Source organism: Rhagoletis pomonella, unplaced genomic scaffold (assembly GCF_013731165.1).
Source record: "Rhagoletis pomonella isolate Grant_MI unplaced genomic scaffold, Rhpom_1.0 Rhpom_scaffold_00008, whole genome shotgun sequence".
Taxonomy (NCBI): Eukaryota; Metazoa; Arthropoda; class Insecta; order Diptera; family Tephritidae; genus Rhagoletis; species Rhagoletis pomonella.
In genome coordinates, this window is record NW_023458562.1 from 11342529 (window position 1) to 11358980 (window position 16452).

Consider the following 16452-nt stretch of genomic DNA (forward strand, 5'->3'; position numbering starts at 1 on the left):
AAAAATATGTACATCTGACTGTGATAAAACCGACTGCTGAGTGGAAGATCGACCTATCTCGGTAGCCTGTATGAAAACGCCCTACCTCAAAAAACTTTTAAAGAACGCCCTATTTCAGAATTTTATCGAAACACACCCCATCTCAGAATTTGGTTGAAGAACGCCCTATCTCAGAATTCGGTTCAAAAACTCCCTATCTCACTTCAAAATGTATTGAAAATGTGATGAGATTTTGAATCGGCAGCTGAGATAGGGCGTTTTTGAAACGAATTCTGAAATAGGGCATTCTTCAAACAAATTCTGTAATAGGGCGTTCTTGAAAAGTTTTTTGAGATAGGGCGTTTTTGAACTGGCTGCCGAGATAGGTCGATCTTCCACTCAGCAGTCGAAACAGTTGAACTCTTTCACCTTAATAGGTAAACGCATTTAAAACCAGGCTGGTAAAGGATCTTGTGCGCCGTTTTTGTAACTAGGTAGTGCAGTACAGGGACGCTGTTGGCGCCAAAATTCTTGTCGTTTTTTTAGAAAGTCTACAGCATCCTTCGCGTAAGTGGATATGCTCTCCGTATTCGTATCGGCGCGCACTAAATCCGGGTGCTTTAGCAGATTTTCTAAGTACTCTTTGTCAACGCACAATTCACCTAGCAACTTGCGCGCATTTCGTCGTTCCATTTCCGTATCTGATAATTTCGAGCGAACAGGTTGCTGGCAATGTTTTAGCGATTCTTTTTTGACTAAAAAATCACTATTTTTCTTAACCGGCGCAGATATGTTCCGTGCTGAGCTTTTACCTATGGTGTTTTCAATAGCTTCTTGAGTTTTTTGAACTCCCAAGCGGAATGATGCCAATTCAGGGCGAGTGCGCAAGCCTTGATGGAAGAACATTAGGCTCTGTTCGAATTGGCCGAGGAAGTATAATGCTTCTGCTTTCTGATATATTGCGCGAATATTGTTTTTATCCTCGGCGAGTGCAGTTTCCGCATCTTGTAAGGCTTTGGAAGGCTCCCCGAGTAGGAGGTAACATTTACTACGGGAAACCAGCGCATTTATGTCAGTGCTATTGAGTTCAAGTGCCTGAAAATGAGTAATAAACTGTTTTAGTCAATTATACATACATATGAAAAAAAAAACTATATACATGGGTATTTGCATGGCAGAGGTTCATTATAGCGAAAAAGGGTCTAAGTTGTTAAATATATTAAACCATATTGAAAATATGTCAAAACACTATACTCATTCCCTTAGCATTGCTAGACTTGAATAAAATTAGTGCCAGCGAAATTATAAAAAAAAAATAAAATAATTGGAAACTTCCAATAACATAAATCCATTTATCTCTTTCATATCTCTATAAACTTCTTTGTAATTTCTTTTTGCAGCTATACTCCATTTAGTTCTCAATAACATCCTAAAATCAATAAATTAATTCTTTCGAGAACTTTTGCATACATTTTGATAAATCAGCATTGCTCAATATCCCTGTGCCGAAATTGTAACGCGAGTGACTAGAGTCCGACCGATTCCAATTTTTTTTTTTTCAGGTACCGATGCCGATGCCGATTAATCGGCTTATGGGGAAAGAATCGGCCAATGCCGATGCCGATTCCATAAAAAATTACAAATAAATGTATTAATTCATAAAATCAGTTATTTAACGGAGTTAACAAAACAAAAGAAAAAAAAATAATAATTGAATTACATAATTGGCTTGATATGCAACTTTATATACACATTAGAGTGGTTAAAAAAAAATTTTTTTTGGAAATTCACAAACGCTACCTCAAATTATTGTTACTTGTGATAAAAAAGAAGACACGTATTTTTTTATTTTGAAAAAAAAGTTTTTTTAGAGGTCGCGCTGGTCGGTTTTTTATAAAAAGGCTGATGTTCTCAATTTTTTTATTTTCTTGACATGTTAAAATTCAGCTAAAAATTTGGTTTTTACATTTAATTACTCTGGTATTATTGGGGAATATTCCCTTAATTACACACCTGTCTTGGACAAATGGAATGGGCCTAGTTCCGAAAATATTCTCTCGAAAAGACATTAGTAAAATTAAAACGTTGATACTGAACGATTTACGCGTTGTCATGGATTGGAACTTGTTAAAAAACTAAAACTTTTTTTTCAAAATAAAAAAATACGTGTCTCTTTTTTTATCACAAATAACAATATTCTGATGTAGCGTTTATGAATTTCCAAAAACAGTGTTTTTATGAACCACTCTAATACACATGTATGTACATTAGACTGCATCACTCCCCATACAAAAAAAGCAGTACTATTTTTCCATTGGAATTATAAAATCTATTATATTTTAAGACGTCCACCGAAATATTTCGGAAAAATATTAAGATTTAAGTGAGCTTGACCGATTTGAAAATACCTCCAAAAATGGAGTTTTTTATGAATAAAAATAGTTTCTTAAAGATTTTTTTTTTTAAAAACTCCCTCAAATGACAAAACGGTTCAAGCTTAAAAAATTTGCATAAAAATATTTTTAAAAAATTAAAAAAAAAATTGAACGGAATCGTAATGATGAGATTTTTGATGCTGTTTTTTAACTTTTTTCAAAGATTGGATTGGATTGAATAACTGAACCTAAACTGTTCCAATTTAGACTTAAGAGTTGTCATTGGAAAGGTATTTTCTCACCCTTGAAAGAGAAAGGTAGGATGAGCGAACGGCAATAAGATGTGTTGGTGTTTGAAAAAAAAGGGAACCAAATGACTTTTTTCGCACAGAAATAAAAACAGTGTGAAAATACCTTTCTACTGAGATCCCATAAGTCTAAATCAGAATAGTTTTGGCCCAGTTATTCAAGTTTTTCGTAAATCAATCTTTGAAAAAAGTAAAAAAACAGCATCAAAAATCTCATTCTTACGATTCCGTTGAACAGATTTTTTAATATTTGTATGCAGATTTTTTAAGCTTAATCTGTTTTGTCATCTGAGGGGACTTTTTTCAAAAAGTTCTTTAAGAAACTATTTTTATTCATAAAAAACTCTATTTTTGGAGGTATTTTCAAATCGGCCCAGCTCACTTAAATCTTAATATTTTTCCGAAATATTTTGGTGGATGTCTTAAAATATAATAGATTTTGTAATCCTGGCGGAAAAACCGCAACTTTTTTTGGTGATGCAGTCTAATGTACATACATATGTATGTGTAAAAATATATGTTCATATATCACATTTATGTACATTACATAAAACACTTTTTTATATGGTGCTATGCAAGAAATATTAAGGAACATAAAATTTCATTTCGTTTTGTACTAAAATACATTCCCTTTGCACTCAATGCATTAGAACTTATATGCTAGGTATGTACATATGTACATACATATAGTGGTCCACAAAATAAAAGAATTGCCATATTTTGACCACTTGCTCAGTTTGGTTAATGCCCCTTATTTTTCAACCAAGGTTTATGCCCTATCGCAAAGGAGGGAGGCTATTGGAAAAGCCGTTAAATTGCCTATGAAAATAAGAGAAAAGCCATTTCAAAATTTAACTAAATGTGGTGAAATTCATACTCAAGACTTGACCATACGTCTCCGTAGAGTAAAAACTCTATTTAGCTTGCCAAATAGAGTGTAGAGTTGTCGTCGAGTTTTCGATCTAGTTGCGATGGCCTGTGTACGCGGCGAAAAGGTCTAAGTCTCGCGTTTTTTCTCTACCGTGTACACTTAGCTTTATACTATATATACTATATATATCGCTCGTTCACCTGAAGACCGCTAAAACTTAAAAATTTGGTATTCCAAATTAAACCAAAATAAATAGTAATCAAAAAATGTATCAAATATAATCGTTAATACAAATTAAAGCAAAATACAGACTTCCTTACTTTCTCAAAAACTTATTGTGGGTTTGTACATAACAGAAGGACTTGAAGGCCGTTTCACCTAAACTAATTTCTTTTTTTGATTATGATTTTTTTCCAGCAAAAAGTTTTAAAGATTTTAGCATAAGGCTTTTTACGCAATTATGACTCATGGTTTAACGAGTTATTCTGTCGTTTTTTTAAGTTGTGGTATTATAATAAAGTAATTGTTCAGCCTTTTCTGGAAGGTATGTACTGTGGCCGCTGTGGTGTAGTGGTAAGCAGTGCGCGCTTCCACTCCACAACACCTGGGTTCAAATCCTGGTCAAAGCAACACCGCAAAATAATAGAAAAAAGGTTTTTTCTTAACAGCGGTCGTCCCTCGGCAGGCAATGGCAAACCTCCGAGTGTATTTCTGCCACAAAAAACAGCTTCTCATAAAAATACAATCGCCGTTCGGAGTCGGCATAAAACTGTAGGTCCCTCCGCTTTGTGTGACAACATCAAGGCGCACGCCACAAATCGGAGGAGAAGCTCGGCCAAACACTACCATATGTGTAAGCGCCTACCTATTATTATATTATATTGTGTACTTATAAATACAGGGTGGCGACTAATAACTGTTACCATTTTTTTATTAAAAGGATTTTTTTATAGATTTTGCGAAAAAAGTATATTATAAATTTTCCGCAGATTTTACTTTAAATTTATTAATACGTTTTTAATTTTAACCTTTATTTGGGCTTACAAGCGGTAAATACTTTGAGAGAAAAGTGTAAGCGGCAAGCAAGTCTTCGTCCGATAATTGATTTCATATTTTCTGTAACCATAGGCTAATTGCCTCCATTTTGAGTCTTTTATACTCGCCTTTTGTCCTACGTAACGCATTATACTCCGAAATCGATCAGACTCGGAACTGGTGACTAGGACGGCCATAATTCGACCATCCCTATTCAGGTTTTCTTGTTTTTCTCTTTTTTTATATAAAGTCTAAGAAAAAATACACCTGAAAAAAATCTTAAAGAGGCTTGCGTGCCGCATGAACTTATCTCCCAAAGTGTACACTGCTAGCAAATGCTTATAAGGATTAAAATCTTAAAACTGATCAATAAAATTAAAGTAAAATCTGTGAAAAATTAACAATAAAATACTTATTCGCAAAATCTATGAACGAGCCTTCAATAAAAAAAAAAAAAAACTGCGTACCAGTTATTGAACGCCACGCTGTTATGCGTACTTAAATATGATCTGTGGACATTTTTAGCGCATACTATCAAAAATGACAAGTTTTTGATGAGTCTACTTTTAATGTATGTATGTACGTATGTATATTTGCACTGCATACTTACATACATATCCAATTTAAGATATTTGTTTTGTTCGAACCTGTGAAAAGAAATGAACTGCATTTTCTGGATTTGCGTTTTTAATTTCCTTCAATCCCAATGCTATTATGGAATTAATGTCTGCCTCATCTGGGATTTGCATGATTTCATTGCGGTCTTGCTTTTGCTTTATCTGCAGACTTTGTTTGATATCGTAGGTGCCGGCGCTTACAGCTGCTGCTCTGTCTTTATCAGTATAAAAATCGACAAAATTTTCTTTGGGTTTCTTTTTTAAGAATTGATCCTCGACCTTTCTCCGCGCTGCACGCAATTCCGCCTCTATACGATTCCCTCGACCGGAAGCTCCGACTATACCACTCTTCTCCGCTTCATCGGCGAATTTAACCGTCTTGCGACCGCTAACCAAATTTCGAGCATCTGTAAAAGCCTTAGATGAACCACCGTTGCTCTTTTTACTCGATTGAGAAGCTCGAGCTCTACTAGTTTTGCGAGGAGATTCCTCTAAAGATTCTTCATCTGCAGTCACTCCAATTCGTATAAAACTCTGCAGTAATTCTTGCTCCTTATCTATAGCTAAAATATTTTTCAAAACATTCGTCATTGCTTAAGATGAATTCTACTTAAAAAAAAAACAATTCGACTTTTAGTTAGAATAATTCAGGAGTTTTCGCTTAAAACTTTGATTTTTATCTTCGGCCTTTTTTGGCTACTGTGTACATGTGTACATATATGTATATGATGTATGAAGAGGCAACTCGGCATTGGCGTTAGAAGTACATTTTGGGATACATTAGGGATGTAGTCTTTAAATTGAATTATTTCAGATAAAAAGTTGTAGCTTTACGTGACATTTCTAACATTTTCGGCAAAGCGTAGGCGCAAAAGATATGCCACAATGAACACATCTCACGTTTAATAAAATAGAGCTGTAACTTAAAATTTACAAAGAATTTGGGGATTTTGTTATGCAATTAATAAGCTTGATAAGCAGAATATGTTCAGTCTAACAGATAACCAAACTTCCCAAATGTGTGGCGAAGATATGTATCTCTTCATCTGTTTTTTGTATACCAACTGTATGAATTAATAAAACTTTGATTGCGTCTTCCCACAAAATTGAAATTTTGAAATACTTCGTTATATTAGGTTTGGGCACCTACAGCCCAACCCCACTAAATAGTTTGACGGCCGTTAAAGTCTGCAGTGTACGGAGCTACTATAGCTTATCGGTGCGCCGTTGTTGTTGTTGTTGTAACTGCCTACAAATTCCCCAAAGAGTTTTAGGGGAGTCATGCTGGAGTGACAGTCCTTGGCAAGGCGAATTTATATAAGGTGGTGTTACTAGATTAGCTGATTTTGTGTATGTGTTTCGCCTCACGGCTTCGAATGTCAAATTGAAATGTCTTGTTTGCATTTTCACACACACTCTTACAAATTTTGACAGTTAACGCCGCAAAAGCAAAAACAAAATATATGTGAATTGGTGTTTTTGCACTCTTGATATCATCTTATACTAATTCGCCTTGGTCCTTGGCCAGATATAAATCTGTGTCTTTACGATTACGTAGACCCGACTGTCGTGAAAAGGATCGGTGCTCAGTCGGGTTTATTGGTTCTTTTATGTATGACTGGATCGCATCCGTATATTCGAAGAAATACCTTCTGACGAGCCTGGAAGGTATAAGTTGTTTAGTTGTTGTCCCTTCTTTCAATACAAGTTTATTATTTTAGACTATCTTGCCGCAAGAAAAAGATAATTAACTTTAACTCAGATTTGCTTGCGTATAAAAATTAAGGTATGTGTTTGTATCCACCCTGATGTGATGGCGATATGTAGGCTTGTGTGTATATGCTTACTGTTGCCAAGATACATTGTTAATCGATAATTTTCAGCTCTTTTAAATTACACTGTGGTACAGTTATAAGATTTTTGTTTAGTGCTTCAACCAAAATATGCACATATCTAGGCGTGATAGTCTAACCCTAAGGAGATTTTGCTGAGCATAACTTCTTTACATTGGGTTACGGGATCCAATATATGTATGTACATACAAGTACAAATATATAATGCATACATAGGTATATACAAATGTATGTACATATGTGTGTATATCCCATGAAATTTTATGGATAAATCGACTTCGGAAAACTAGTAAAATTTAGCAATTTTTTTCGAGGGAAATTTTAACCCTTCTAAGTCTGAAGAACTGGTTCTCAATCCAGGTAAACAGCTCTTTCAAGCCATTGAAAACATGGACTTTGTTAGGTCTACCACCTGTTGCGCTTGCTTCAGCCTCCGGCCGCGCTTAGGGATTATAACCCTTACTAAGTAGAATTCTCCTTTCCGTGTTGCCGGGGAAGAGGGGCTTCCGCATGCCAAAGGTATACAACATTTCTTGTGCATATAACTCCGGCTACGCCATCCGCAGTATTTTTGCGTAGAACCGATATCGAAACCGAATTTGTTAATAAACTAGTGGTCGGAAATTTGAAACATTTGTTTTAAATAAAAGTTTAATCCTTTGATTACACGTGTGTGTTAAAGTTTTTGGATTCGGGTTATGCGTTTGGACACATCAACCACAAATCATTGTACAAATAACTGAACCGGACCCAAGTTTCTTGATAAGGGACAAAAAAGATTCTATTTTGTTTCTTTTATATAAGGCAGTGGATAAAAAAATACATTTATGGGAAAGGCAAATTTATCGGTTTAAATGAACACCACTAATATTCCCTGCAAACACACATCGATTTACACCTTTTATCTTACCTCCCACACAGAATTGTTTTCGTACAAAGTTACGCAAAAAAGCTGTTAATTTCTTACTCGTTCGTTTTTAGGCACGCCATTGTTACGAATTTCGAAAGTTCGAAAATATGATTCGGATTGCAGCATACTACTTTGCTTTATCAACCAAAACATTGTGGCTTAGGATAGGCCCTCTGTTGGCTTTCCTTTAAAATATGCAGAATGCATATACATACATACATACATACATATGTATGTAAATCAATCTTTTAGCTTTTTTATAAATGAAGCTTAAAGCTTATTTTAAAGCTCGCTGATTGTTGGCAAAACAAAAGTACAGTATTTCCCGCAAATAAGCACTCGGAAAAAATATAGAAAAAATGTGTTTTCTTAACAGCGGTCGCCCCTCGGCAGGCAATGGCAAATCTTTTTTTGAAAATCATTAGGCATGTTTTTAAAATCATTTTTGTGGTATTGCAATATTTCAAAACAGCAAGTCAAAGATATTCAATTTCAGATACTTATAAAGTATGATTTTCGTGCTGATCAAAAAATATACATATGTTTGTTAAAATTATGTATAACCTTTAATAATATAACCCAACAAACATTTTGGTTTGAGCTCAACGTGAGGTTAAGTTGAGAACTAAGGTATTTCTCAAATCTCTAGCCTTGTTTCTCAGCAGTACCTCTAGTGGAGGATCATAGCGGGCAAAGGCCAATTTTCTTTGTATGAAAATAGGACTGTTTCTCAAGTTGAGAAAAAGCTAGTTGTCAACTTGAACTCGAATGTTATTCTGATACAAGCAATTTTTAGCAAAAAAAAAACCGTCTACAACTCTCATATAAAAACAATATATATATATATATATATCTCATGATCCACTGATCGGATCTTAACCAGATTAGTATGGGACCACCTCTGAGACACTACCTTTCCGATGCAAAAAGAATTATCGGTGGACGTGTTCCAAAGTTATGCGGTAACATACATAAAAAAGAAAAAATATATTCCGACGAACTGATAACCTCCTCCTTTTTTGGAAGTCGGTTGAAAATTTATACCTTTTTGATTCAAACGACATATATAAATTTAAATATTAATTTTTTATTTTTTTACTCCTTTTGTTATATGTAGTTAATCAATATCGTATCACAAAGTCAAGGTTTCAGTCGTCCGTCTACTGTCCGACATTAAGTCTACCACTTGATTCACTTCCCGTTTTATTTTCTTTGAAGACATTATTTACTTTTTGTTGGTAGTTTTCCTCTTTATATAGAATAGGCAGTTAACTACAGATTTTTGTATTGATATTCTATAGATAACTGCCGATTCTGAGTTAACTACGCACTGTGAATTTGGCCCTTAAAGAGCTCTGTAAAGTGACGTTTTCATACAAATTTTCAATTTATAAAGCAGTTAATGTCTTCTTTATTTTTTATGAATTTGGGTGTTAGTTTTTCACTTTATAATTAAAAATTCGTTTCTTTATCACTTTTTACGTGTAGATTTTGTACTTTCGAATGCTTATGTTTTTTGTCAAAGCTGCACTTGCATATTCTTGTATATTAAAAGAGATGAGTTGGATAATGATGTTGGTGTTTGTTGGGAAGGTTACCTTTATATAAGGGACTTAATACTTAGTGATGTATATTATTACAGATCTCAGCAGTGGTCGCATCTAATTTGGTTTGTTTCCGATCATTGGATCACGAAGAAACTAACGGTACTCCTAAATTTTTATATAAGCATTGAGGTCGGTTGTTTTTTTTTATAACAATTACTTGTTTTGTATAGATTGTTTTCTTTCAAGAACCTCTATTCATAGTACCAAAGGCTCTTATAAAATATTCATTCTTTTTATTGAGTACAGATTTAGTATGTATACATACGTTTGTTGCTGTTATTGTAACGGCTGCTTAGTCCTGCCTAGAATCGGATAGTCCATCCTTTCGATGTCGTCAAGCTCAACTAATGGTAACGTGCTGTTTCTAGAGAGGGTGTTAGCTGAGTGGGCTTAAGTGGGCAGATGAAGCGGTGGTGGAATATCCACAAGCCGTACATGTGTTTGGTATGTCGGAGTCGAGTCTGGATATATATTAGTTCAGACGACTGCAGTATTCAGACCTTAACTGAGCCAGAGTAATGCGGATCTTTCGTGGCAGCTGGATTTCGCTGTCTGATATTGATATCTGACTGAGCTCCAATAATGGCACTAATGAGGCGAGATTCACTGAAAGTGGTGACGGACTCTCTGTGAATGTCGTATAGAGCCCTCGGACACTACATACTTTTTCGGGCGCCGATTTAGTTGACCTCGCTTGAAATACATGATATTATATGGAGGTGCACTACACCAACTTAATTGCGGCCGATTAGGTAATTACATGCGCAACCCAATTGCTGACTGAACTGGAAAACAGAGTACGAAAACAAACCGAACGTACCCATTGCCACAACAAGTACGAAAAGTTTGTGTTCCTTTTCTTATAATGTTCTCGAACGCTAATAATACACGATACGTTTGTTCTTTTGCTAACTTGCATGGCTTAGATTGTGGTAAAGGTACTCATCCTGAACAAAATCGAAACCAAAGAACGTAAATCTATAAGAGACAACACGTTATAATTGTAACGAGTGGAAACATCAGGAGCGTGCTTTCTCTTTTGCCCAAATACGTTTTGTGATTGGATGAAAAGAGAAGGCACGATCCTGATGTTCACACTCGCTACAATTATAACGTGTTGTCTCCTCTTATAGATTTACGTTCTTTGCCGAAACGAAACACGATATACAAAACAAAATGAATCATTCAAATTAATGTTGCCTATGTAGTTAGCAGAATGGTTCAACTTAGGGATGCCGAAATAACATCGATGCATCGAAAATATCGATGTTTCGCATCGATGCATCGAAAATTTTTCACTCGATGTATAAATAGTTGATGCGTCGGGGCGTTTGGGGGTTAAACTACGTGCCAGTCAGTGGCGGACCCACGGGGGGTGTTTTAATGTGGCGCATATGTATGTATAATAAGGCGTCTATGGGCCCCGTGGGCCCGCCACTGGCTGACACGTAGTTTAACCCCCAAAATCCCGCGCTGGTTCCGCCACTGATACTAGGGGATCACTACAGTAATGCCGGTAAAAATAAATGTATGAAGAAAAAAAATATTTTTTGCCTAAGATATTAAATTTTTTTAAAACTGTTGATTATATAGAAAAACGTTATATGAACAGATTAAAGGAATTGTAATTTTTAATTTTTTTAAATTTGTTTGAGCAAAATCGGATTAGTGGTTCTCGAGTTATGTCAAAAAAAGACCACCAAAGGTGACAATTTCCCCTATATGATAGTTATATATATATCTCGATTCCTAGACGTGACCCAGCGAAACGCCGGGACACGTATAACTTCTTTTTTACCGATATAACTTTCCCCAGTAGTTTGAACCGTTACCGATCACTGACCCCTACCATTTGTCTTACAGTGTTATACAAAGGGTTAGTGACCTTTTTGGAGCGTACTTATTTTTTTATACCTTTCATGAGCATGAAATGGTATTATAACTTTGGTCCGATGTTTGTAAGTAAGTAAGAAGAGATAGACCCATTAAAATGTATATTTAAATGATCAGAACGGTGAGCTGAGTCGATTTAGCCATGTCCGTCTGTCCGTCTTTCTGTCTGTCTGTCTGTCTGTCTGTCCGTCTGTTTGTATGCAATCTAGTCTCTCAGTTTTCGAGATATCCGGATCAAATTTGGTAGGTGGGTGTATTTTTATAATGTATTAATCATTTGTCGGAACTGGAATAATCGGACCACTATAACATATAGCTCCCATACAACTGATTGTTCAGATATGAGATTTTTCGTTATAACTTCTCCATTTATGCAGCTAGGAATATGAAATTTTGCAATACTTCCACCCATTATCAACAGAAAACTTAGATTAAAAATTACAAAGATCGGGTCATTATAACCTATAGCTCTCATACAACTGATTGTCCAGATATAAGATTTTTCGTTATAACTCCTCCATTTAAGTAGTTAGACACATGCACTGTTGTCACTTATTATCAAAAGAATACTTTCAGTGAAAATGGCGAAGATCGGGTCGCTACAACCTATATCCACCATACAACTGATTGTTCAGATATGAAATTTTTTGCCATAACTTCTTCATTTATGCAGCTACGAACATTAAAATTCGCACTGTTTTCACTCATTATTAACAGAATACTTACAGTGAAAATAACAAAGATCGGGTCACTTTTACATATAGCTCCCATACAACTGATTGTTCAGATATGCGATTTTTTGTTATAACTACTCCATCTATGCAGCTAGAAACATGAAATTTCGCACTATTTTCACTCATTATCAACAGAAAGTTTACAGTAAAATTAAAAAAGATCGGGTCACTATAACCTGTTTATTGCCCCCATACAACTGATTGTTCAAATATGGGTTTTTACTGTAAAACTCCTTTATTTGGACAGCTAAAACCGATAAATTAAAATAATAATACAAAGTCTACTAAGAAAATCGTCAAAATCTGTGCTGTATAATCTTAATCTCTTGTACCACTGATTGTTCAGATACCAGTTTTTGCGATATATGTGTATCCTTTATGTGGAAGCTAAACCCATTAAATTGTGTTACCGATTTACGTACCGATCACACAGCAGTGAAAATCACTTAGATTGGTGCATAGCCGAAGACAGCGCTGCTCTTACTTGTTTTTTAATAAGTAAGCATACTGTTTTTTCTCAAATACACCCCGCAGAAAAGCTAAAAATGACAGGCCTATCATCAATTCCGCCGGAGATCGCTGTCATGAATTCCGTGTGATTTTTTAAATTTTTTTCATAAAAAAAAGATTAATTAATTTTTCTGAAACTATAAGTCCTATCGGAAAGTGATGTACATATGAATTGGTTCGCAAGATATACATGATTAAAAGGAACCAATTTTTGCTTTAAGCTGAATAACGGTAAATTGCAAATATCTCGAAAACGTATCCATAGAAAAAAAATTAGCCCGATTTTCGGAATCACCGAGCAATTCTACATAGAAATAGGATAGTGGCGTCTGAAGAACAAAAACCAAACTAAACACAAAACGCTTAATTAAAACTTCAGTAGTAGAAATATAAACTATTTAGAAAATGTCAATGAATTCCAGATATTTCCTGAAGAATAAATTAGTATTTACTATGTAATATGTACATATCAGCTGCTGTCATCGCCGCCGGGACGGCGCACAGTGTGCTTTCTGAACACCATGCGAATTAATCGTAGTGCTTTCTACAGAACCAATATTTTGCTATGAAACAAAATGGCTTTGAAAGCTAATGTTATTCTCTTTCACGGAAAAATACTACCACTGACCCACAATTACTCCTTGACCTTAAAAGAATTGGTGAAAAATAGGGTTTTTCAAAAAAAAAAAAGAAATGCAAAATCCACCGGATTTGTTCCAAAACAAAAATTTTGTATATTTTGTTACACTGATATTATAGATTTTGAGACGAGAAACACGATTCCCCTGGTTAAAAATCGAAAAAAATAATTTCAACACCTCAATTTAAGAAATATATTTTTGATTGAATTTTTTAATTTGCATGCAATTATATGTCGAATAATAAGTACGCTGTAGTGCCATTCAAGATCTTTAGGTCCTCTGAGAGCCAAGTTATAATAATTTTAAATCAAACTTCGAATCTGCTGTACGAGTTTTTACTCGGAAATTAGAAAAAAAAAATGTAAAAAGGTCGAATGAAATTCCGAAGTTTAACTTTAGAATCGTTATAATTTGGCTCTCAAAGGGCCTAGAGACTTCTACCTTGGCTCAAATTAAAGTTCTTCAATAGTACTACAGCTTACTTGTTAGTCGAGTGATATAAAATTGTGAGAAGTATGCACAGCTGCATGCAAGTAAAAAAATGCAATTAAAAATGCATTTCTTAAACTGAGAGGTTACATTTTTTTCGATTTTTAAACAGTGGAATCGTATTTCTTGACTCAAAATCTTTAATATTAGTATAATAAAACATAAAAAAAATTTTTTGGGAACAAATCCGACGGATTTTGCATGTTTTTTTTTGAATAAATCCATTTTTGACCAACTTTTTATGGTCAAGGAGTAATTGTGGGTCGATGGCAGTATTTTTCCGTGAAAGGGAATAAAATTATATTCCAAAACCATTTTGTTTTATAACAAAATATTGCTTCTGTCGAAACGATTAATTCGCATGGAGCGTTAAAAAAGCACACTGTGCGGCGCTGTCTTGTATTCTATCCTTCTTGGGTTCGCATGGCGTTTTGCATTGAATAGAGCAGATATTAGAGTTGAATTCCTCAGATAAAATATTTTTTACCAAATCATTAATTTCCTTAACGTTGTCTGTATAAAACGACGAATCCAAACATTTGACCCATTTAAAGTTAATATGTGGATAAAGTACAGCTGCTATAATAACAGCGCCGTTTACAGTTTCCAAATCATAATATTTTCGAAATCTCTTTTACAATTTACCTGATTATAACCGGCTAAAGCTCTGCCATATTCTCGAACCTTCATATGATTGTGCGACTGGTCACAAAGCAGCTTAATATTAGTCTCCATCTCCTCAAACGGGTCAACTTTGGATCTTTTTCGTGGCATTTTAGTTCGTAATTCGTCGATTAAGAATTTTTAATATACATACAAATATTTTTGTACTAATTATATGTATCCAAATTTTTTGGCATGTCTTTACCTTTGTATTAACCACGATCGACTGTTTGCGAAATTTTCAAGATAACCGCTTCACCGGCTGCTTAATGAAATAATAAAAACAATTTCCAGTGAATGAATAACTTTACCACGAAAACTTTGACAGTCTCAATGCATTAAACGAAACATACTTATATACATACATGTGTATATGCAAATGTACATATCCATAAAAGAAGACAATAAATACCCAGTGGGATAACTCGTACTAGATAAGTTGCATTTCCCAACCGATTGGAGTAAAATTTTTTGTATATGTATGTACATTGTACATGCATTCTAGAGCGTATCACGAGGTATGGGCCAAAAAGGTTCAATTTGTTCAGGAGTGTACACTTTTCCGGCACCCTATAAAAACAGTTATTTTCTATAGCTTTTTATTTGATGTCCGATTTCTATAAATGAATCGGTTAATTACTACAGGCAATAAATCAACATTTTTCTATGGCAAATATGATGCAGTTCCGTCAGACTAGTTCAAAATCACCGAGATGGTGGCAATCGTGAACCAGGGAATTGATGCACCATTTACGGATTTCGCCGATTAAGCTTCGCCATGCATACGGAATTACATAACGCGATGACAACTTTAATAAACAACCATTAATTTCAAATAGCGCAGTGAGCCTTCTAAATTGATGATTTGTCTGCCTGTTATTGCTTGAAGTATTTTGCCAAGTTGTTTTTCTCCTCCCACTTGTCAACTAAATGAAACTTTCGAATTTGTTTTGATTACCCGTTAAATGTGACAACGGTTTCATAAAGAACTTAATTGTATCAAAAAGCGTATAAACAAATATTTGTTTAACCCTTAAATGCATGATTTTTTTTCTATCTGAAAAAAATTTATATGGAATCTACACCCATACAATTTCAGAAAATGGAAACAAAAACCACCAAATTTTTATTTTTATGAGTTTATTTAAAAAAATGAGCTGTTGCATATCTGCAGCAGCATGAATTTATGACAGCAATTTTTTAGAGCAATTGTGTGTCTTATTGAAGCAAAACGAGAGTCCACAATTTTCACAGCCAATTGTATCTTCCACGAGGACTAATTTCGAGTCAATGCCCAACATTATCTGTTGGCAGATTCTTTAACGTACTTGTACTGGTCCTCGCCTCTTCTTTGCTTGAAGCTTTAACACAATCCTGTTTTCAACACTAAGTTTTCCACCCATAAATGCATGGTGTTGCAGATATACAACAGCCTGTTTTCTTGAATTTGCATAGGGTTGTAGATTTACAATATTCACATAAACACAATTTTAGCAAATACCACATGTATAAAGCAAAGTTTAATTTTTTTAACATTGAATTATACATGTACAGGTAATGAATGGAAATTTTGTATACACTTTCGTAAGAAAATGCAATTTTCGTAAGAAAATAAACCAAGGCTTAAAATTAAATAATGATATATCCATCAGCAAATTTTAATAAATAAAAAAAGTGCTGCCATATTGCAAAATGCATATATCTTGCAGTTTATGATTTATTTACATACAGCATCATACATTGATACAATATTCTTATTGGAATATACATTTGAATGGTATGTTGCAGTTTTGCAACAATATGCATTTAAGGGTTAAGTAATTAACTTCTTGTAACAATTCCCTTTTCAGGGATCCTACAAATTGCATGCGCAAAACAAAATTATTCAATACATTTTGTTGTATGTATGCATTTACATATATACGTTTAGCATATGTATACACATACATACATACATACATATGTAC

General features: G+C 34.4%; 1 protein-coding gene across 2 annotated transcripts; it reads right to left on the reverse strand.

The window, feature by feature from the left end:
- Positions 1 to 313: 313 nt before the first annotated feature.
- Positions 314 to 15487, reverse strand: LOC118744185 (tetratricopeptide repeat protein 25). 2 transcript variants are annotated; one of them, XM_036477002.1, is made up of 2 exons: positions 14468 to 15487; positions 314 to 1074 (listed from the first exon to the last, which is right to left on the reverse strand). In XM_036477002.1, exons 1-2 carry the CDS (start codon positions 14594 to 14596, stop codon positions 427 to 429), a joined length of 777 nt encoding a protein of 258 aa, XP_036332895.1. In that variant the 5' UTR covers positions 14597 to 15487; the 3' UTR covers positions 314 to 426. The 2 variants fall into 2 exon arrangements, with proteins under 2 accessions (XP_036332895.1, XP_036332894.1); XM_036477001.1 differs by lacking the exon at positions 14468 to 15487 and adding an exon at positions 5216 to 6033.
- Between the last annotated feature and the right edge of the window lie 965 nt (positions 15488 to 16452).